The sequence below is a fragment of the Octopus bimaculoides genome, chromosome 9, assembly GCF_001194135.2.
Source record: "Octopus bimaculoides isolate UCB-OBI-ISO-001 chromosome 9, ASM119413v2, whole genome shotgun sequence".
NCBI classification, from domain to species: Eukaryota; Metazoa; Mollusca; class Cephalopoda; order Octopoda; family Octopodidae; genus Octopus; species Octopus bimaculoides.
The window spans coordinates 67,408,711-67,432,474 of NC_068989.1; the positions used below are offsets into that span (position 1 = coordinate 67,408,711).

Sequence of the window (23,764 nt, forward strand, 5' to 3'; positions counted from 1 at the left end):
GGCTGAATGGATGTCAGTCATTGGTTGAAATTACAGAAATACGACAACTTTAACATGAAATAACTTGCGATGTACGTTTTTTTGTTAAGAAGACTAAGAGAAAAAGATGTTTTATATGACACATTCTACCAGTGTCCCAAGTTTCAAAGTGTTTCGTTAAGAAAATACTGGTGCCCCCGTTTTGAACAAGATCCAGATAATGCTTAGTGTTAGTTAATTAATGCTCTCTTCTATTGTTGTTCTTTGAGACCAGATATACCTGCATAAGATAAATGACTGTAGTTGAATAGTTTGTACATGAGAAATAAATTAAGAATCATAGTAAACTATTATCTTAATGACTGTGCTTTGTAACAGCTTCGAAACTAATAAATTTTATCTTTTCAGGAACCATTGTTGCATATTATCTTATTTAAATATTTTCTTTTCAGATTTGGAAATGTTTAGCTGAAAATGCTATATATGTGGCTGACAGAGAGTCTTGCTTTAAATGGTTTGCTAAGGTAATAATCATTTATTATTACTATTATTATTACTAATATCAACCCTTTAGCATTCAGATTATTCTGTCAAAAGGTAATGCTTATTCATTCACATTATTTTAAATTAATCTTGCATTACTTTGTAGCTTTGAGATTTTGATGATGTGATTGTTTATTTTTGGAATGACATTGTAGGGCAGGTGTGAGAAGCCATATCTGGTTGGTTTGAATGTAAAAAAAATAAGAGTATTTGGGTTGGATACGGCTGGTTTAAATGCTAAAGGGTTAATTGTGTATTATCTCATAGCTGTGAGATTGTGATGATGTGACTGTTTATTTATTTAGAGAGACATTGTAGGATAGGCGTGAGTGGCCAGATATGGCCAGTTCAAATGCTAAAGGGTTAAAGCAACAAACTAGCAGAATCGTTAATACATTGGACAAAATGCTTTGTAGTATTTCTTTCAATTCTTTAAGTTCTGAATGCAAATCTTGTTGAGGTTGACTTTACTTTTCATCCTTTCGGTGTTGCTAAAATAAAGTACCAGTTGAGTATAGGAGTCAAATTGCTGGTCTTGTGTCAGAATTTGAAACACCAGTTAGGAGCTAAGCTGGCAGAATCATCTGAGCACTGGGAGAAATGTTTGCAGTGTTTCTTTCAGTTACTTTCATACTTCGTTCAAATCCTACTGAGGTTAGCTTTGTCTTTCATCCATTTGGAGTTGATAAAATAAAGTACCAGCGGAGTACTGGGTTGAGGGTCTCTACTAAGTCCCTCTCCTCAAAACTGCTGGCTTTGCACCAAAGTTTGAGACCATTATTATAATTTCTATTATTAATGGGAATAGTTCATCGACAGTGTTGAGACACACCAGCACCCATGCCGGTGACATGCTAAAGGCACCCATACTGGTGACACATGAAAGGTACCTGTGCTGGTGACACAGAAAAGGCACTTGTGCTGGTAACATGCAAAACCATCTGTGCCAGTAACACACAAAAAGCACCTGTGCTGGTGACCTGCAAAAGGCACTTGTGCCACTGACATGCAAAAGGCATCCATGCTGGTGACATACAAAAAGTTCTTGTGCTGGCAACATGCAAGAGGTGTCTGTGCCAGTGACTCACAAAATGCACTGTGTGTGTTTTTGTATTTCTCCTCTTTAGTTGTATTTGCTATTGTAAACAATGGTGTCATTGTTCATGTGAACTGTGTCATTTGCTTGCAGTCCACTACAAATGCATACCCAGGCTTCTTGAGATGTTTTGACTTATGCATTCTTTGCAAACAAAAAAGGCTTTGTCAGAGGATGTTGTTTATTTCCAGTTCTCTGTGTAACAATTTTGGGCTGTTATTTGATAGATTGGGAGATTATTATTTTGTTTGAAAGAGATGTTGACATCAGGAAGGGCATTCAATTGTAAAAAGTTCTTCCCCAGTGTACTCTTGTCTGATCTATGAAAGCTTGGGAAAGATGTTAAAATGATGATGTTGATGATGACTTAATAAATTTGATATAGTAGGTCTTAGTATAAAATTCAAAATTAAAGGCTAGAATCATTGTAGTTTTTTAATTTTAATTTTTATTTTTTTTATAAATACTCTTCCTTCCAAGAGATGACATTATTCTTCTTTTATAAATGTGATTTTAAATGAAGTTAAATTTAATATCTATTTTCAGTTAATGGGAGAAGAACCAGATCTCGATCCTGATATTACTCGAGATTTTTTTGAGAAAAATATCCTCTTGTTAGATCCTGCTCTTCTTACAGAAAATGGAATGAAGTAAGTTGTATTATTTTTTTTGAAACTTATACATATTCTGTTTCTAATTGTCATATTAATTGTGGAAGTATTTAATAATTTGTACATGGTTGTAAAGGTTTTAATCTTGGTGTTGTTTCCATTCTAAATACTTAAAATTAGCATGTATTGTTTTATATACATGGTTAAGATTCTTGCTTCCCAACCAAATTCAGGCCCACTGTGCAGCACCTTGGGCAAATATCTTCTATTATAGCCCCAGGACAACCAAAACCTTGTGAGTGGAAACTGAAAGAAGTCTGTTGTGTGTATGTGATAACGTTTGTGTGAGTGGACATGGCCCTTTGTCTCGACATCATATAATGCTTGTATGATTGTAAATGAGTGTCACAGACATGCAAGTTGTGTTATTTGTTTCCAGTTTTCTATGACAAACCTATCTGGCCTTAGTGAAAATACCACCTTGCTAGGAAATGAATGTTGGTGACAGAAAGGGCATCCATCTGTTGAAAATTTGTCTCAATGGATTCCATCCGACCTATGCAAGCAACAAAAAGTGGGCATTAAAAGACGATGATGATGACGATGACTTTGGAATAAATTACATTATTTCTAGCTTGATTAGTTAATAATAGACAGATCTTATTTGTTATGAACTTTTAACTGGTTCATCTGTTAGCTGTCTTCCAGAAATACACATATCTTCTTCTGTTATATATCTTTTGAGAACTTGAAAGATGTATTCACTCTTAATATTAACTCTTCTTACCATATTTCTGTTGAAATACAGTGCTGTTATTTCAGTTAATTTTGAAAGTAAAGAATTTAAGAAGGTAACTGTCATTATGAAGCTAGAGATTGAAATATAAACTAACATTTCAATTTTGATGGAAATTTGTAATTTAAATCACTGTAAAACACGAAATTTGTATTAGAGAACCAAGATGGTCTCAGGTTGGTACCTAAAAGGTTAAATTTTAGAAATACTAGTTTACACTGTGGTCTTACATGTCTTTGTATATTTGATAGTGCAAAAGGTCTGATTCTAAATGTAAAGTTGTGATATGTTGAAATTATTTCCAGTTATCTATTGAAAGAAGTAAAATGTATAAAAAGCACAATTCATACTTTGTTCTTTTTTTTATTAAAACTACTTATTAATTAAGCATTTACATCTAGAAGGAAAAAGAAAGTTTGATCACAACATTAATTTCTTTGTGTTGACAATACAAATCATTATCATTATCATTTAACATGGACCTTATCAGACAGGGTCTGATAAGCTTGAAGACTGCATCGAGCTCCGTCTACTTTGACATGGTTTCTAGCTGGATACACTTCCTGATGCCAACCACTTTCCAGAGTGGGTGCTGTTTTTCTGGCTCTGGCATGAGTAATGTCACCTGCAAGACAAAAAAAAAATCTCCTTTGATTGAGTGTGAGTGTAGTAGAGGAAACTTCATGACAGGTGTTGAAAGGCTAAAGCAGGCTTGTGCAACCTTTTTTGAGGAGTGGGCCGCTTGAGACATGGCTCATCATCAGGTGGGCAGCACTACTAAAAAAAATTTAGAAAATGAAATTGAAGATAATTTTTTTTGTTAGGCATGCTATTCAGAAAGTTCTGTGGTTGTAGGTTGCCCATGGCAGGGGGTTAGGAAGGAGTGTGTTGTTGTAGAGGAAAGAAATTCCTTGGTATCCTGTAACTATGTTACTGAAATTAATAAAATTTATTATCTTTTAAATAAATATGAAATTGTTTTGTTGGCTAACTTTTTTTTTTTTTTTTGAAAGACAACTGGACAGTAATTATTTTTTTTTGTTTTGTTTTGTTTAGTTGTTATGAGAGATTCTTTAAGCATGTCAATTTGAAAGAGAACAAACTTGTAGTCAAACGAAGAGGAGGTCATATGATGAATGATCTAGAACTGATTGGTTTAGAATATTTATGGAGGGTATGTATATAATGCTGTTATAATTCTAAGAGATTAAATTATCTTAAATGCATTTTAAAATATGCAAAAGTTTCTTTTAAAAATTATTTTAATGAAATAGTGATACACAATTTAATGAAATAATTATCTTTTAAAGATCACATTTAAAAAGACAGTTTTAATTATATTGTTATGTACTGTTTTCCATGGTTTATTTCTGTAAAATTAATTTATGGTAAAACTATTGATAAGTTTCTTAAACACTATTAATGTGACGGAAAAAATTTAAAGATTATTATTGTTTACCTTTATATTTTTTAATTTAGGATATGTTTTGATTTTTAAGAATCAGTATTTTTAATATTTACATATTTTCTTCTATATTCAGGTAATCTTAAACAGTCCAGAAAGTGTTGCTGAGAAACCAGTTGCTCTCTTAAAGGAAATATTTACTAACCTTGGTCCTCAATTACAACAGAACCATGTAGATATTCATGAAGACTTCATTCAGACTTGTATAGACCGTCTGAAACCATCTTATGACATTGTTCGTGTGTTAGAGGATGACAAAGAGAGTAAGAATAGAGTTATGCAAGAAGCAATGCGTATGGTTCGTGTTCTCACTGTACTCAAGGAGTATGTTGCTGAATGTGATGAAGCCTATGGGGAAGAAAGATCAATATTACCTCTGGGAAGGTAGGTTTTATTTTTATGTCTTTCTCATTCTATCTGTTTGGTTGGTCAGTTGGAGTGCTATGTTATAAGACAGTTCTTGGATTTTTCCAGATCTCTTCCTTTTGAACAGCAGATTGAGAAATTAATTTTTTGTAACTAAACACTTTCAAAGTTCGGACACTGATAGAATGTGTCATATAAAACATCTTTTACTCTTAGTGTTGTTGAGAAAAGTTTCTACTTTCAAAGTTATTTCATTTGTCGTATTTCAGTAATTTCAACCAATCGATGATGTATTCAGCTGAATAAAATTACTGGTGTTGTTTGTCAACAACAACTATCATTTGTGTATTTCGTTTGTTACTGTTATTTATGACATCATTTGTGCGTTTGTACTGGTTTTAGCTTTAGGGTTTTAGGGTTAGGGTTGGGGTTTTAGAGTTAGAGTTACAGAAAAAAGTGAAAAATGAAGAAATTGGAGGGGGAGTGGGGGGGTGGCGAAAAAGTCTTTCTGAAAATAGTAGCTGAAAAACAGGAAAAAAAAAAAAGCAGTAGAAATGCACGAACGATTATGTTGGTGCCATGAAGTAAACATGCTTCAGATACACTCGTTTATTCATACAAACGTAACTGAGAGGAAATATGTCATAAATAACGGTGACAAACGAAATATACACTGCCGGAAGTTGTTGTTGACAAACTGCGGCAGTAATTTTATTCAGCTGAATGCACGTCATTGATCGGTTGAAATTACCAAAATACAACAACTTTAACACAAAATAACTTTGGAAATAGAAACTTTTCTCAACAACACTAAGAGTAAAAGATGTTTTATATGACACATTCTACCAGTGTCCGAATTTTGAAAGTGTTTAGTTACAAAAAATTAATTTCTCCATCTGCCGTTCAAAGGGAAAAGATCCAACTTTTCTAGATGAATGTTGATAATAAGATAGGCTAATCTCTGCAGATTAGAGTTAAAGGCTTTTTTTTTTTCATCCTTCTGTAATTGATAAAATCTGTTCTTCATTAAATGGTGGGTTTTGATATTTTTATAATGGATTTTTATGACAGAATAAAAGTACAGGTATGGTTGTGTGGTTAAGAAGCTTGCTTCCCAGCCATATAATTTTAGGTTCAGTCTCAATACATGGCACCTTGGGCAAGTGTCTTTTATTATAGCCCTGAGCCAGCTAAAATCTTGTGAATGAATTTTTTAGACAGAAACTGAAAGAAGCCTGTCTAGTGTTTTTGTGTGTTTTTATATATATATGTGTATATATATGTGTGTATGTGTGTACTCTTGATATCACATAATAGTTGTAAGTGTATGTCACCACCATACAAGCATTGTTTGTTTTTCGTCTTCTGAACAACATGTCTGACTGTTGGGAAATATTACCCTGCTTGGAAACAGGTGAGGGTTGGTGACAAGATGGGCATCCAGCTGTAGAAAATCTGCCTCAGTGAATTCTGTTTGACCCATGGAAGCATGGAAAAGTGGCCATTAAAAGGATGGTGATGATGAAACTGTATTCACTGTTGAAATAGAGATGACTTGCAACGACCTCAGAAAGGCAATTTTCAAATTTATATCATATTATTCTTTCTTTTTACTTACGTGTTTCAGTCATTTGACTGCAGCCATGCTGGAGCATCGCTTTTAGTCAAGCAAATTGACCCCAGGACTTATTCTTTGTAAGCCTTGTACTTATTTTATCGGTCCCTTTTGCCGATCTGCTAAGTTACGTAAACACATCAGCATCGGTTGTCAAACGATATTGGGGGGACAAACACACACATGTACATATATATATATATATATATATTCGACAGGCTTCTTTCAGTTTCTATCTACCAAAATCTCTGAAAAGGCTTTGATCAGCCTGATGCTATAGTAGTAGACACTTGCCCAAGGTGCCATGCAGTGGGACTGAACCCGAAACCATGTGGTTGGTAAGCAAGCTACCTACCACACAGCCACTCTTACGCCTATATTCAAATTTATATCATATTCATCATTGTGATCATCATTTTATCATTCATTTTACAATGCCTACATTAATGGTGTCTCCCATTCTTTCATTCTGGCTCCATGTATTTTGTAGCCTCTCAAGTCTTCTTTGATAAACTTTTGTAATGGATATCTTTCATTCAATGTGATTTGCTTGGAAACAGGTGAGGGTTGGCAACAAGTAGGACATTGGCTACAGAAAATTTGCCTCAACATATTCCAGTAAGAATGGAAAAGTGGATGTTAAAATGATGACAATGCTATGTATTTTATTATTGTATTAATATTGTAATTATTTTTGCTTTTGCAGAGCTTGTCGAGGACGCCTAGTGACATTATCTGTGAGATTTCCTAACCAAGGGAGGCATATAGAAGATCTTGACATCTGGTCCCATACCAATGACACTTTAGGTTCTGTGAGACGACAGATTTTAAACAGAGTGAAAGTTAGCAGTAGTAGCATTAAAGTTGACATGTATGTTAATGGAGAGCTTCTAGATCCTAGTGAAGATAAAAAATTGATATCACAAATTCCTCTTCGAGATAGAACTGTAAGTGGTAATCTCCTTCAAATGTTATATCTTCTTTTATGTAATTTCATTTCATGACTCTGTAATCAAAAGACATCTCATAGAAAAAAGAAAAAAATGTACAGTAGTATTTTTTTTTTTTTGTTATTGATATTTTATCTTTGAATTTAAGGTGACGTGCTGACAAAATCGTTAGCATGCCAGGCAAAATGCTTAATATCATTTTGTTCATCTTTATGTTCTGAGTTCAAATTCCATTGAGGTTGACTTCGCCTTTCATCCTTTTGGGGTTGATAAAATAAGTATCAGTTGAACACTGGAGTTGATGTAATCGACTCCCTTCCCCAAATTGTTGACCTTGTGCCAAAATTGGAAACTTTAAATAGAAAGTATGAAAAGAGCAACATTTTGTGTAGAAAATGTTTTCTCGGTTGAAATGAAACAATGTATGTATATTTATGCCTGTGTATGTGTGTGTGTATATGTATTTCTGTGTATATCTCTGTGTTTATTGTGAAGATCAGTTTGACTGGGTTTTCACCAACTTGACTCCATTATCAGTGTAGAATCACACCAATTGTAAATATCAAATTGTTTAGATATCATTACTATTGTATGTTTACTGAGCTGCAGAATTTCTTTTACATTTATCAGTAATACAAAAAAAATTTTTTTGGTTCTTATTAACATGTAAAGAAACATTTTTTCCAACAAGAAACCTTCTCTTTTTCAGGCCGTCTCGGCTAAATTGGTACAAGTTGGAAGTAATATGCCTTCCAGCCCAGACAGTAGTTCTGATAGCTCTGGAGGTTCTCCTCATAATACTTATGATGGACCTAACATAGAAGCTGAAAGCTGTCTGCCTGGTGTGGTAAGTACATTATTGACTTGATATTTGTTACGTTTACATAAATTGTGTATGATTTATGAAAGAATTGCTAGACAAAATTCTTCAAACTAAGCCAACCAACAGAAGACCTAGGAGTAGACCTAGAACAAGATGATTGGATAATAACCATAGTCTCTGTTGGTCATGCTTGAGAATCCAAATGGAAAGTCTAATGATGGGACCCTATGGCAGGGTTGCTTTCCAGGTGGAGAAAATGGAGATCTAGATGAATTTTGAATTATTTGAAGATATAAAAAATTAGATGAATGTATGAACTTTGAAAATTGAAAATGTCTTTAATCTGTATAATATTAGTAAGTTTATTAAAAATTTTGTTTTTGATAATAATAACCTTAATTGTAGTATTTTGTATGATTACCAATGTACTTGTTTCTTAGTCTTCAGTTTTATGTCTGTTTTGTCCATGTTGGCATGGATTGGACAGCTGTGTTCCTTCATAACATCTCATTACTTGCTGCGGTCTCTTGTCATCATTTTCATGAGACTTAGCATCTTGAGATATGCAAATAATGTAGTTACTTCATTTGAAGAAGTGAGAGAGTAGCTTCAGTGATGAATGATGGGGGAAGAAACAGAGGCTTACTGAGAGACGTAGTGATAGTGTAGCTTAAGTGGTAAATGATGGGGAATGAGATGTAGAGGCTTAAAGAGTGGAGAATGATGAGTGAAGTAGTGATAAAGCGGGTTATGTTGTGAATAATGTAGAGTGAAATAAAGAGTGAAGTAGTTATACAGGGGAGCTTAAGTGATGAATGATGAAGAGTGAGATGTAGCATTCAGATTACGCTGTTAAATCGTTCATCGTTTAAAGTCCGCTTTCCATGCTAGCATGGGTTGGACGATTTGACTGAGGACTGGCAAGCCAGCAGGCTGCACCAGGCTCCAATCTGATCTGGCAGAGTTTCTACAGCTGGATGCCCTTCCTAACGCCAACCACTCCGAGAGTGTAGTGGGTGCCTTTATGTGCCACCGGCACAAGGGCCAGTCACATGGTACTGGCAACGACCACGCTCAAAAAGGTATTTTTTATGTGCCACCTGCACGGGAGCCAGTCCAGCAGCACTGGCAATGACCTCGCTCGAATGATTTTCTAACATGCCACCAGCACAAGTGCTAGAAGGCGACGCTGGTACTATTTATTTATTCACTTTATTTTGAATTAATCATGCATAATCTTGTAGCTTCAAGATTTTGATAGTATGGTTGTTTACTGTTACAATGACATCGTAGAGAAGGGTATGAGAAGCCAGATCCGGCTAGTTTTGAGCATGAAACAAGTAGAATATTTGGTTCAGATATTGTCAGTTGAAATGCTAAAGAATTAAAAAGTGAAGTATTTGTTATAGAGTAATTTAAGTGGTGAATGATGAGGAGTAAGATGTAGAGCTTTGAGAAATTTAACAGTTTGTTAGAAATGTGGCACATGCAAATCTCAAAAGATATGTTTTTGGCAGCAGTGTGATGGTGCTAATATTATTTTTAGTGTAAATATGAGAATAATCTTCATATTAAAATTACCAATCAGTTTAACTCTGTTCTATTTTTGCTGAATGTTTCTCCTCTTATCTTTTTCTAGCTTATGGCTCAAGTGAATCGCTACACAGGATTTCTTTTCCAACTGTCGGACTTAGGTTGTCATCTTCAGTTACCAAAATTAAGAGACACAGCTAGAGCTCTTTTAAAAATTATGTCAGCTGGTATGATATTATTATTTGTATGTGTATATATTTTGAACTTTGCATATAAATTTGAAAAGGAACTACTATTTAGGAATGCATCATGCATCTTTCAAGTTGCTGCAAGTTTTTAAATTCATTGATGCTACACTGCGGGAAATAATAATAATAATGATGGACTCTTCTGTCGAAGACAACATATGAGTGTTCAGCTTTTTGCCAAACGACTTGCATAAATAATTTGTTTATCGTGCCGCATATTAACTCATTCCCTCCATCAAATAGATGCCTGAACAGGTGCATGGTGTACCATGCGTCAAGTATTGAAGTGATTGCAGAGCAATGTAAGATGATGTGTTTTGCTCCAGAACACAATACATCACCCGGTCTAGGAATTGAAATCATGATTGCCAGATTGTGAATGTAACAGTCTAACCACTAAACCATGTGCCCTCATGCAACACCCTAACCACTAAGCCATACTGGAAATAATAATAATAATAATAAAGATGGTATAAACACACGCCAGAAAAGGTCACAGAAAACGAGAAAGCAACCATACTCTGGGATATGCCAATACACACAGATAGAGAAATTAAGGCAAATAGACCAGATATAGTTGTCAAAGATCATGAAGGAAAAAAATGCCTTCTAATTGATGTTTCAATACCAGCAGATGACAACGTTTCTCTAAAAGAAATGGAAAAACTTTCAAAATACAAAGACCTGGAAATAGAGATAACTCGAATGTGGAATCTAAAAACAGAAACAATTCCTATCATAGTAGGTGCCTTAGGTATAATAAAAAAATATTCAGACAAATACATAACAAAAACACCAGGACTTACAAATATATATAACATACAGAAAATTGCACTACTGGGTACTGCACACATTCTACGCAAAACACTTTCAATACAGTAAACATAAGAGCACCACAGCAAACCACAGCACATACCCAAGGCGCACAGAGCTGCGCTCGGTAGTGAAGTGAAAGTACGTTATAAAAATAAAACTACTGAATAATAATAATAATAATAATAATAATAATAATAATAATAATAAAGCTTATACAGAATTCTGTACCCATCACTAGTGAAGAGTATATATCTCAATAAAATATTACATTATCTACTGCTTCCTGATATTATACTCCAGCAGTATTAGACTTGTTTTCATCATCATCATTATTATTTAATGGTCTCTTTTCCATGAATTTGCTGAGGCAGCTTTTCTGTTGTTGGATGTCTTTCATGTCACCAACCCTCACCTGTTTCCAGTGAGGTAATATTTCTCCATGGCCGAACAGGTTTTCCACGGAAGTCTGGATACAAACAACATTGTTTGTGTGATGGTTATGCTCATTTACAGCCATCACATGATATCAAAACAATGTTACACACACACACACACATATGATGAACTTCTTTCAGTTTCCATTTACTAATACTAATGATAAGGCTTTAGTTAGTCTAGGGCTTAAGTAGAAACCACTTGCTCAAGGTGCCATGCAGTGTGACTGAACCTGAGCCTACATGGTTAGGGAGTACGCTAAACCACAGCTATACCTGTGCCTGTTACTGATGTTAGTACGTAGTTCAGGTTTAGTTGACTTTGACAGCCTTTGTAACAGAGTTAATGCCATGTTTAATGTTTTACTGTGTTACCATCATGTTCACTAACTGGTCACTCAGTAGACCTACTTAAGGGTTAAGATGTTAGTAAAAAGGCATTTGTAACAAACATAGTATAAGCTTTGAGGTGGATACAAATCATTGTTCTGGGACCATAAAAACTTTCTGGGTTTGTGAAACCTGGACTAGTGAGGTTCAGCCTGCAGATCCTGAAGTCATAACAGTAATGTATTATTGTCTAGAACTAATATTGTACTACATTTTTATGGATATGCACTCACCTTGTATTTTTATTTGTAGATACCCATACAATGGAGAAATTCCGCAGTATATGTATGGAACATGCCAGAGCTGAAAGTGGTATTTCAGCTGCCCTTGAGAGCATGTTTTTTATTGGCTCCTCAACTCAAGTTCTCTACAATGTAGAGGTATGTAGAAATAAAATTTGGGCTTTTATTTTTCATTAATTTTTCCAAATCTTTATTTTCTTTTTCTTTCATATTCATTTACTAATTTTTTTTTTTTTAAATACTTGTTTGTACATATTTATGTAATTACAGTATATTATGTTATTTTTTTTTTTAGGTGGTTTACAGTCTGCTGATGCCAGCAGGTGCTCCAATTTCTGATGATGCTTTTGAATTTCAGGTATTGTCTTCTATTATATCACTGCTTCAATACTATTAATAAGCATTTAAATTTTTCACTCTATATTGTATGTTACATACAACTCATTAAAAAAAAAAACACTCCCATTCTTGATTAATATTTCAACAGCCAACACATAATGTGCATGGGTTCAAACTATTCTGGTAATTAATTAAAAAAACAAATGGTAAAACTTTATATGGAGATGCTATTACCCCCTGCCTAACTTTACTAGCTGCCATGTGCAGCAGAAAGACCTATGGGAGATTATTCTGCTGACTGTATTTGAAACAAGACAGAGCTCATTTTTAACATCGAGCATTCAAAAGTCTCTCTATCTGTGTAATGGGTGCAAGTATGGCTGTGTCATTATGATGCTTGCTTCATGACTGCATGTTTTTGGGTTCAATCCCACTACATGGCATCATAGGTAAGCATCTTCTACATTAGCCTCAGGTCAACCAAAGTGTTGTAAGTAAAATATGGCAGATGGAAACTTTGTGGAAGCCCTTTGGAGGAAATATCTGTTCTTGGTGAAAGATAGAATCTGTTACTCAGTTTAAAGCCATCACCTGGCCCTTGGGTGTCTGTAGCAGTGCCCCCTGTTGTAAACATCTGGGCTAGGTTTCCAGTTTGAAGATAACTTGCTCCCTTCCTCCTACCACTCTCAGAAGAGTGCTGCTCTTCCTTCTTTGACCAGCCATTAAAATAATTATATGGGTATATACTCCTATTTTATAACTGTTTTATTATATTGCAGTTTTGGTTAACCTTTCTATGATTATTGGTGACTAGACATTAAATGAATTTAAAGTTTATTTAATGTTGTGTATGTTATTCATATTTTAAAAATATAATTAGCTATTAAAATTAAGTGTCCATTTTTATTTTAAATCTCTTGAAATGGTTTCCGAATTTAGAATATTAATTTTCTTCATTATAATTATCAAGAACTGATTAGCAGTTTTTTTTTTTTTTTTTTTTCAACATTGCTTTGATTACACCTATCAGCAAATTCATACTTCTAGTAGGAATAATTAGAGAATATGTATCAATAAACAAACATAATGATTTTATATACAGTTAAATATGTCACATAACAGTTAAGGTATTTCTAAAATCATGTGGTAAAATTCTTTAATGTTCTAATGGAAAGCAATTATCAGTCCTTCCTTGTCCTTTTTGTTTATTTTTATTCTATTTATCATCACTAAAAGGACAAATAGTGGTATACTAGTGCTTATTTTTTTCTATTTACTTTAACCCTTTAGCAATTAAACTGACCATATCTGGCCTAAATATTCTACCTGTTTTATGTTCAAATCAACCAGATCCAGTTTCTCACACCTACTAAACAATGTCATTCTTAAAATATACAACCACATCATTGAAATAATGAAGCAACAAGATTATGCATGATTAATTCAAAACAATGTGTATAAATATGCATTACATTTGACAGAGTAATCTGATTATTAAAGGGTTAAATATACTGGTGTCTTGTTGAATGAAATTAGTACAGTGATGTTTGAATTTTAGGTTAATATTTGAATTTTGTGATTGTTGGTTTTTGTTTCCTCATTCTTAAAAAGATTTCTTCTTTCTCTTTCCAGTATAATTTTGTACGTAGTGGTGGTGTACAATTATCTTTAAATATGTTAATGAAAAATAATTTCTTGCCAAATGCTGATCTCCCTACTAGAAGGTAAGTTAGCTTATTGAATTGCTAATATGAAACTTTCACTACAATTACACATTAAATATGTGGACGTTTTTCCCTCTGTTCAACCAAAAGCAAGATATAAGAAAATAACTTGTTCAACACGAGATGGAGAAATATCCTCTTCAGATATTTTCATTCCCAGAAAAGTCAAATTTCTTCTTCTGGAGAATGACCTTATTTTGTTAATGGCGATTGTACCTTGGTTAGCCTTGCAACTACCACATTTTCTCTGCTCGTCAGTTTTGCTTTGCTATTAGTATCTTTTATCTTAGTATACCCTGACTCCTTCGATCCCTTTTAATAGAGCTTCCATGCAGTTCTGAAATAAGCCACTCAAATTCTTAAGGCTCGTTTGAAGTTTGTTAACCAGGTAGAGACCATTGGTTGTATTAATAGTGCAAATCCACCTTGCTTCCTCCACTAAAGTTATTTGCCAATACACATGCTTTAAATCGAAAGTGGAGAAAAATTTCACACATGACATACCGGAGAAGATAGTGTCAATTGATGGTATGAGAAAAGAATAGGTGTCAATATGTGCATTTAAATGAGCCTTGTGATCAAGACACATGCGAAGAGATCCATCTTTTTTTCACAGCTGTACCACGGGTGAGGCACATCTGACTACAGAGTAATCCAATGGTGTGATGACCACCCCCTTTAACTCATCTTTCACTTCTTTTTCCAAATGTACTGGAATGCGTCTTGCCGGACTCATCACGTTACTTCTCGCATCAGAGCAGTTGACTCAAGCCACAAAACCTTTAATATCTCTGGGAATACATCCATGTTTAAATTGAAACAAAACAAACTTAATATCTTTTCCAATCAGCCCAAAAGAGTATGGGCTGTCTACCACAATAAATTTACTTGACTCATCGGCGTTGTTGAGTTTAAATGTCACTCAGATTGATCCAATAACCTTTAGATTTTAACCATCAAAAGTGGTTAATCTATTGTGGCATGATTCGATTTGCTAACCGTTACTTAAGAAATATAAATATTTTGAATGTTAAGTGAGAAAAAAAAAAATCAGTTTCAGTTTGACTGATTTATTTGCTGGTTCTAAATCAAAGGTAATTTTTGATCTGCAGAAATATAGTAAAAATTTCTAGACCATTGATTTACTTCTGTGCATCTCTTGTCTCATTGGTAAAACCGGTAGAAATTAAGAAATAGTTTCTTTACAAATATATGAAAAGTACCATTTAGAAGACTTTGCCTTTGTATTTTTTTTTTTTTTTTCATTAATATTTTATTTAACTGTCTCATCACTTATTATCATTGCACTGTCACATCATTTGATATAAATATTGAATATTATAAATCAAAAATGTACTGCTTAAAACCCTCTTTCTTCTCATTAGTCTTTTATTTCACTATCCGATACCATGCTCTTATATCATTTGATCTTATGTAAATAATATACTTGATCAATGTAAATTCTAGTGATCTATTATTAATTTCTTTGGTTTTAGGAGTGCCTATGTGACAGTTCTGAAGATTTGCAAATTGATGACCACAACTGTTGGCCATGCCAAAGTTCAAGTTGCAGTTGATGCTTGTAGTGCTGATTCTCAGACCACTCCAATCCCTGTTAATGAACATAATTATGCAGTTACTCTTCAACAAGCATTGATATACATCCCCAACTCAACATCTGAGTTTACATTAAGGAATGTGGCTGCACGCCTTGGTCAACAACTGAAAGAACAGGTAAAACTAATTAACACAATTCTAATTATTAATCATCTAGGATGTACATTTATATCCTCTACCTTAGTCTTATTATCTTATTTATGAGCTATATTCTTTTTAGATCATGTACCAAAGTCAGTTTTGTTTTTCATCCTTTTGAGGGTTGATAAAATACTAGTCATGTTTTAAGGTCAGTTTAAACAACTCTTCAATATCTCAAAATTTGCAGTCTGCTATTGAAGTTGGAGATCATTGTTCTATGTGAGAAGATTAAGCCTTTTGTTAACATATCTTTTTCTGTAGAGATGTTCTTCAAAAATAATAAAGAATTTAGTAAAATAACTTTATCATTATTAAGCTAATACTTGGGACTTAACATGACATTTTAATGTAAGTTTTTGACTTAAATCGTTTTAAAACAGGAAGTTAGTATCATAGATGCTAGAAGTAGTCTCAGGCAGCTTTGTATCAAAAGGGTTAAAGGGAGCCTTTTATTTCTAGAAACATATTTAAATGAAATATTTTTGAAAATATTGAAAATTAATTAGGATTTGTAGTATTTTGCTTTTGTAATTACATGCATTATAGAAGTCTATCATGTCTTAAAAATGCATCCAAGTGATGAGACCTGATTGAAAAAAAGAAAGCAGTAGTGGTCTTAACTAATTGCATTATTAGTATATCAAGAACTTCCGCCTGACAGAGCTCATCTTTCTGTGGTATACCTGCAATAGAATTTGACCCAACCAAATTCTCATTAGTTCAACAACTTTCAGTGACAGGAAACTCAATGGCCAAACTATGAGCTGGCACTCTGGTACTGTGATTCCTAATATGAGTGGTTATCATATGTTCAGAGTAAAGGATAGATTTTTAAACAATGTATAAAATGATAGAGAATTGAAGTTTTTAAAAGTTCCCCAAATTGTCTTACCACTTGTCATAGTCCTTCATCATCTGACATACACAACAACACTGCCAACTTTGTTGTGGTGTATGTTATGTTTAATGACCAATTACTATTTCCTGCACCAACCCTTGTTCAGTATTGACTGGGTGCAATTTATGATATCAATGGCACTACCTGTGGAACACCTAAAGCAGAGTTTGCATTCCTTTTGTTCCTTCTCGGCAAAAATGACATCTTGAAAGCATATTATGTCCATGCCCTCAACACCCAATCTGTCTCTGTGAAGCCTTTCTCTACACATTCTATGACTCCATCACTCTTCTCAAGTGCTGTATTTATGACCCTCTTCTGTGCTATCAGTTATCCCTCTCTTTAGAACCACATCTTTTGTCACTAATCCCGCATTTTCAGTATCATTCCAGACCATGATACTTTGCACTCAATGCCTCTTTCTCCAGAACACTCTCTCCTATTTGCCTTCAACACTTCTCTCCATCTTTCAACTCTTATGTTCCTCTCACCCCCTCCTCTATTGCTCTGCATTCCTCTCTCATTGCCTCACTTCACTTCTATCTACAGTTTTATTATACTGTTTGCCCCTCACTCTCCTCTTTCATTTGTATAGTTACTTGTTACCTCCTCCTGTCTGACCCATCTCTTTTTTTTGTTCACCTTTTCCCTCAAATTGATATTCACCATTAATTATACTTCCACTCTTGTTTACTGCATTCGTCTCTGTCTATATTTCTCACTATCTGTCACTCTCCATTCAAACCTTCACAAATTTACCTACTCACTCACCCTTTCAAATCCTCTGTCCATGTTCTTTCTTATACTTTCTTATATCATTACCACTACCATCTGCTTTCTTTTTTGTTAGCTGGAGTAGCAATATATCTCCTCTGCAAGACACCTGTTCCTGTTCTTCTTTTATACTTAAACCTCTCAACATTTGACATAAGCCACTTCCCTCAATACTACACCACCCCTTAGATGAGGGTAAGTTCTGCGAAAGAAGCACCCAATGTGTGCTCTGAAAAGTGGTTGACATTAGGAAGTGCTTTGATCTATAAAAATTAGGCAAAAGCAAACTTTGGAGCTTGATGCAGTCCTCTGGCTCGTCAGATCTTGTTGAATTATTCAACCATGCCAGCATAGAAGGCAGGCATTAAATGATGATAATGGTGATGGTATATGTATATCTGATATAATATATTATCTCCCTTGTTTTCTAGGCTTTTGGTGCTCTTCCTGATTTGAACACTATTAAAGCTATTCAGAAAATTGCCTGGTCATCATGTACGGGTTCTTTGCATTTGGTTCATGACTCTAATGAAGAAATTCATCGGATTGTTGAGAAGGTAAGGACTATGGACTTATTTCTGTCATCTTTGTTATTTTTTAATAATGATTATTGTTTCTAAATCAAGACAATACACAGATAAATCAATGAATGTTATGTTTATCTCATGATTTTGCAAATATGTTTTATGCAGGGTAAAGAAAACACTGAGCCCGAAGACATTGAAGTTACCCGTGAAGCTTTAGAACTGCTTTCTGTATGTTTGGCACTTTGTCCTGCTGCTTTAGAATCACTTAATAAAGACAAAGCATGGCAGATCTTCATCATCGATCTTCTCCTTCTTTGTAAAAACAGGTATGTATTTGTGAATTAGTCTTCAGTTTGTTTGTAATGTTTGTTAGTTTCCCTTCTTTTCTCTTAAGTTTTACTTGAAAAACAGGAGAAAACACTTTTTAAAATTTTAAATGTAATATCGCAGTTTATTATTTGTTATTCATTTTGTATATTTATTCGTTATTTTCAGGGAGATCCGTACATGGGCTGCTGAGCAGTTTTTCCAAATGGCTACAAAATGTAGTAGTGGAAATCGACCTCTACCCTTCTTCATCACTTTGCTCTTTACTGTGTTGTCTGTAAGTAAACCCTTGATTTTGATAGGTTTTTAGTTTATGGCAGTTTTGTTGGTGCCTGCATAGCTGTGTGGTTTAAAAAGTTTACTTAGCAGTTACATAGTTCCAGCTTCAATCCCACTGCACTATCTATTGAACTGGTGTCTTCTCCTGCCTCCTCAGGCTGACTAAATGCCTTGAGTAAAATTAGCTTGACAAACCTGTGCAGTTGTGTGTGATGATTATATAACACCTTTTGGTTATGCCCCATTTGTAACTCTATCTTATTTACCGAACTATTTGCTAAAACCAATACATCCTCAACAAATACCCAATTTTTAAATGATATTTTACAAAAATTATTAATTAAAAAAAAAAAAGGCCATATTAGTTTTAATTCATCCAATTAGGAGAATAAATCCTTTTCTTTACCAAATCCCTTGGCTTGATCTTATTTCATTATTTAAAGTTGTTTCATAGTTGCAAGTAATTTATCTGTTCCTTTCTCTGCTTATGTCTGTTTTTGTCTTTGAACAATAAAAACTATTTAGAGATTTCAATAACTGTCAAAACTGTTAATGAAAAATATCAAAAGTCAATTTGTATTTCATTTCAGAGTACAGTGAAGGAAAATGCAAAGCAAGCACACGAATATTTTCATTTATTGTGTCGGTATGTTAAATGTTATTCTCTTACTTCAATAACTGCTACAATATCAGAAATTTTTCTTTTTTTCCCAAATTCTATAGCAACTTTGTAGAAAAAGTAATCTTAGTGAACTTAAGTAAGCTCAGGAGTTGGTAATCATTGAAATTTTATAACTGTAAACATGTTTTATTGCATTAGGTTTCCACACACCAAAGAGCTGTATCTCTACTGAGAACCTACTGTTTTAAATTCGCTCAAAACTGCAATGTCAGTTTGTTTTGGTTGAGTTCTGTTTTACTGTAAATGTACTGAGCAAAAACATTGATTTAAACAGAAAATAACCAGAGTACCAAGGCTTTCTTTAATTATATGGTACTTCTAGTGGACTTTTACTAAAGTCATGCGATAACTTAACTTATTATGGTAACTAAATATACACAGTTGATCAGTTGATTTCAGTAACTTAAGATTGATCTAGCCCTTTCTTTGTGAAGGATATATATATATATATGACAGTGTAATAATAGTTTCTGGTGTGTTTTGATATCAAATTACAAGTTCTGTCTTTAGCTTCTGGTCAGCTCTGAGTGAATGCAAAGGCATTCAAGTCATATTCATCTCATCCTTTTGATGCTCATTGATTAGAACTACATTAGCCAATGTGTCTGCCCCTTTTTAAAGCAGAAGTGTAATTTAAAAAACCATAGCTCATTTAACACATTTTTGTTTGGTCACTAAATGTTTGCTTCCTTCTTTGAGATGTCTCTTCTTAAACATTGCCTCTCCCGTCATTCTGTCACTGTTTCTCTTCCATTATTCCCTCTCCTACCACCTTCTTTTTATTATTACTCTGTCTCTCTTATCACATCCAAACTCATACCTCACCCACTTGATTTGATCATATTTTTTGCCTCGAATGAATAGTGACAACATTACAGTAAAGTAGGACTCTTTACTCTTGCAGAAGACAAGAGAAAGTCTCCAGTGCTGGTGCTGTGGTAAAATGCACTCAGTAGATTCTTTGAAGTGGTTGATGAATGATCAGAATTTAGTAACAGTCTCTTTTATGTTGCTGTCATTTTAAAATGTACCCAGTACACTCTGTAAAGTTGCCTTCCAATCCATGTAGGAGAGCAGTAACAACAAATAAGAAATGACTTAAACTGTGATGATCTATCCAACACATACTGGCATGAGGTTTATGTAAAATGATGGTGAATGATGATAGCTTTCGGTTTTGAAATGTGACCTGTTGAACTAAGTAAATTTATAAACCTTCTAGTTGATCTGGAAATATTTGTTTCAAACAAATGTTCTGTTTGACTTAATATTTGCAATTAAATTTTGTATTGTGTTCAGCCGTTTCTCATTCAGAAATACTCCGTCAGATGTAATTCTTATCTATTCACATTGTTTTGGATTAATCCTGCATTATCTCGTGACTTTGAGATTTTAGTGATGTGACTGTTTATTTTTAGAATGACATTGTAGAATAGGTGACAGAGGTTGGATCTAGTCATTTCCAACATAAGTGGAATATTTGGGCCAAATATCACCACTTTAAATGCCAAAGGGCTTAACTTAAATTTGTTTAAAATTTTCTTTTCAAATTTGGTTATATTAATTGTAAAATAACATTCTTTTGGTTTTACCTTCAGGCTACTCAATCATGCTTATAGTAGTGAAGTTAGTTTACCAAACGCTGAAACTTTATTGAATAATGAAATAATCTGGTTGAAGAAAATTCGTGTAAGTTTACTTGATGTTCTTTCAAAAAGTATTTAAATCTCTGGCATCAGCTATTTTAAATGAAGTTGTTCTGTAATTTGGGAGATATTCTGTGCACAATAGATAGAATTTCTAACTATGCAGGTATTCTTTGTAACAGCATGATTTGGGGTTCAGTTGTCTTGGGACTGTAGTGTAAGCTCTGAGATGACCAATACCATATAAGGGTATTTGGTAGATGGAAACTGTAGAAAGCCCATCATGTAATATATATATATATATATATATATATAGTAAAAGATAAAAGGATCATTTAGATCAAGGCAAATCAACAGTGAAGCACACTGCTAAACAGAATAACTCGAAAAACTTAGGTGAATTAACCATTCAGATTAGTGGTTAAGTTGAAAGAATATTTCACTGGTATCCAGTATTCTGCAAATCCAAAAGTATCCAAGATTTACTAGTGTGTTTAATGCAGTGTAATTACAGTGATAAAGATGAAACAAATGGATAATTTAGGTGCTACTGTCTGTGTTTCAATAGCAAACATTTATTATTAACACATTGCATCATACAGTTTGGCAAGATTACAGAGTAATGTTTACTTAATTCCACTTTGTAATACTCCATTAGAGGTTTATTAGGTGAAATGCTTTGATGGGATTATAGTAGTGTAATCCCCAAAATGGAAGTATGCATTAGCTTTATGTAAACTACCTTAACATACACTCAATTTTTGCTTTGTCTTTTCAGTTGAAAATAATGAATTTGTTTTGCATGTGAAGTTTATGATTTTGATTGGTTACTGGCTCTACACAAGCACTACTGTCTCTAAATGAATCAAACTGTATATTTAATTATCCTTTATTTGAAAATTTCTTAGGCTACCATAATTTTGTTGGTACATATCACCTAATAAACCTCTAATGAAGTATTACCTTCAATGTTAAGGAAACCTGTTATAATCTTATATAATTTCGCACATTATTGCATACCAAATCATATGATACGATGTGTTAATAAACTTTTGCTTCTGAAATATGTATAGTAATACCCAGATTATCCATTCATTTCATATTTATTATTTTATATATACTTTCCTTGACATGAAATAAACACATTCTGTACTTCAAAAACATGTAAGGGTTGGTGACAGGATGAGCATTTGACTGTAAAATTCTAACTCAGATAAGTTCAGTCCAAACCCATGCTAGCAAGGAAGAAATCAGATACTAACAAATAATTACTGACTGTTTGTAGATTTTGATTTGGTGATAAAAGTACAGGAAAAATTATGGATGATATCAATAAAATAATCATAACATTTGATTGTAATTTTTGAAACAGGCACCATACCTTGGTTTTACTGCATAAACCTGCTAGGATAATTTGAACCAGGGTGAAATTACATATTATTACCATTTATACATTGTTTGAAAATTTTTGCATTCTAATTAAACTTTATTATTAACTATAAGAGTTGGGAATAAAGCTAAAAAGAGACAAAATTTAATGCTAATTATTAAAGTAATGAAGGGTATTCTTGTTAGTTCACTCTTTTAAAAGTCAACTCCTTTTTGAAATGGTTTCTTTTAATGTGTCCATAGTATGTCTATTGACCTGATCTAACTTGTACCTTGATTGTGAAACCACAGACTGATATGGGTATTTATTTACTTTTTCAGGAGCAAGCTTTGCCCCAAACTGAGATCCAGGTTGATAATGCATTATTGGAAGGACATTTGGGAATTACCAGAGAACTTCTCTCATTCCAGACTCCAGACAAGAAATTTCACATTGGTGCAGAAAAAGGAGGTTTAGATCTCATCAGAGTATGTGTCCATATTCCTTTCATTATTGATCTTGGCAATTTCTGCTGCTTTTACCATGTTGCACTAAAATAAGAGATTCATGAATGAGTAAATTTTCTTCATATGCTATTTTCAGGAATTAGTAGAGGATTTCATCTTTCCTGCTTCTAAGATTGTAGTTCAATGTCGAAAACTTAATGACTTTCCACCAGAGCAAGCTGTTCCTGTATGCACCACTCCAGCCACTGTTACGGCAGCATTTGATTTGTTAGTTTCCTTATGTACACGCTGTGTGAAAAACCTCAAGTGTTTAGCCAATATGCTAATAGACATGTTTTACACAGGTTAGTATTTTTGAAACTCTTGAAAAAAAATTCCAACATGATTATCCCATCTCCATACTGAGCTAGGTCTTTCACTGGTGTTGTTACTCTTATGTGGCCTATGTCTTTAATTAATACCTTAATTTTGGTCATATTTACCTTTAGGTCATTTGTTTATGTTAATGTTTAAAGCTTCTTGTACAATTCTTTCTGTGCTTCTAAGATGGGAACAGTTAGTGCACTATAGTCTTGAACTTTTTGAGTACATGTATAAAAAGATGATTGAGAGTGTAGTTTGGTAGACAACTTGTTGGGCACATTGTTGATCTTACTCTGTTTTTAATGCTTTTATTATAATCTAAACATGTTTTTTGAACTGCTTGGTTGCCAACTAGACTAGTGATCAAAGGATCCTGTCAAAATCCTCCTTTAGGTTAACAGTATTTCACTGACAATTCATTCACCAGCAAAATAGCATCTGTGGTTCCATTCTCTGCTACAAACCTGTGCTCCATTTTATCTAATCCAAATGTATCTTGTATTTTATTTAACACCTATGATCATTCTCTCCCTCACCTACTAAATGTGAATAGCCATGCAACTCCTTCAAAGAACCTGCTCTTCCCCTTCCTCTCTCACACTTTAACCTTAGTATAAAGCCATCTGCACTTCCTTTGTAGTCTTGCAAGCTGCACAGTAACCTCAGTAGTGCCGGTGGCATGAAAAAAACACCCAGTACATGAT

The 23,764-nt window shown here is 33.7% G+C and overlaps 1 protein-coding gene across 1 annotated transcript in view; it reads left to right on the forward strand.

Moving 5' to 3' along the window:
• LOC106883044 (probable ubiquitin carboxyl-terminal hydrolase FAF-X) overlaps nucleotides 1-23,764 on the forward strand; it is a gene marked incomplete at its 3' end in the record, with an annotated part of 154,147 nt that overhangs the window by 93,572 nt on the left and 36,811 nt on the right. The window contains exons 19-36 of the mRNA XM_052970921.1: nucleotides 432-503; nucleotides 2,165-2,268; nucleotides 4,082-4,199; nucleotides 4,567-4,874; nucleotides 7,178-7,418; nucleotides 8,131-8,268; nucleotides 9,884-10,004; nucleotides 11,918-12,045; nucleotides 12,203-12,265; nucleotides 13,879-13,970; nucleotides 15,467-15,704; nucleotides 17,832-17,957; nucleotides 18,093-18,253; nucleotides 18,423-18,531; nucleotides 19,124-19,179; nucleotides 20,814-20,904; nucleotides 22,572-22,718; nucleotides 22,834-23,041. Of these exons, the coding sequence (XP_052826881.1) occupies nucleotides 432-503; nucleotides 2,165-2,268; nucleotides 4,082-4,199; nucleotides 4,567-4,874; nucleotides 7,178-7,418; nucleotides 8,131-8,268; nucleotides 9,884-10,004; nucleotides 11,918-12,045; nucleotides 12,203-12,265; nucleotides 13,879-13,970; nucleotides 15,467-15,704; nucleotides 17,832-17,957; nucleotides 18,093-18,253; nucleotides 18,423-18,531; nucleotides 19,124-19,179; nucleotides 20,814-20,904; nucleotides 22,572-22,718; nucleotides 22,834-23,041 (2,521 nt within the window). The remainder of the gene's footprint in view (nucleotides 1-431; nucleotides 504-2,164; nucleotides 2,269-4,081; nucleotides 4,200-4,566; nucleotides 4,875-7,177; nucleotides 7,419-8,130; nucleotides 8,269-9,883; nucleotides 10,005-11,917; nucleotides 12,046-12,202; nucleotides 12,266-13,878; nucleotides 13,971-15,466; nucleotides 15,705-17,831; nucleotides 17,958-18,092; nucleotides 18,254-18,422; nucleotides 18,532-19,123; nucleotides 19,180-20,813; nucleotides 20,905-22,571; nucleotides 22,719-22,833; nucleotides 23,042-23,764) is intronic.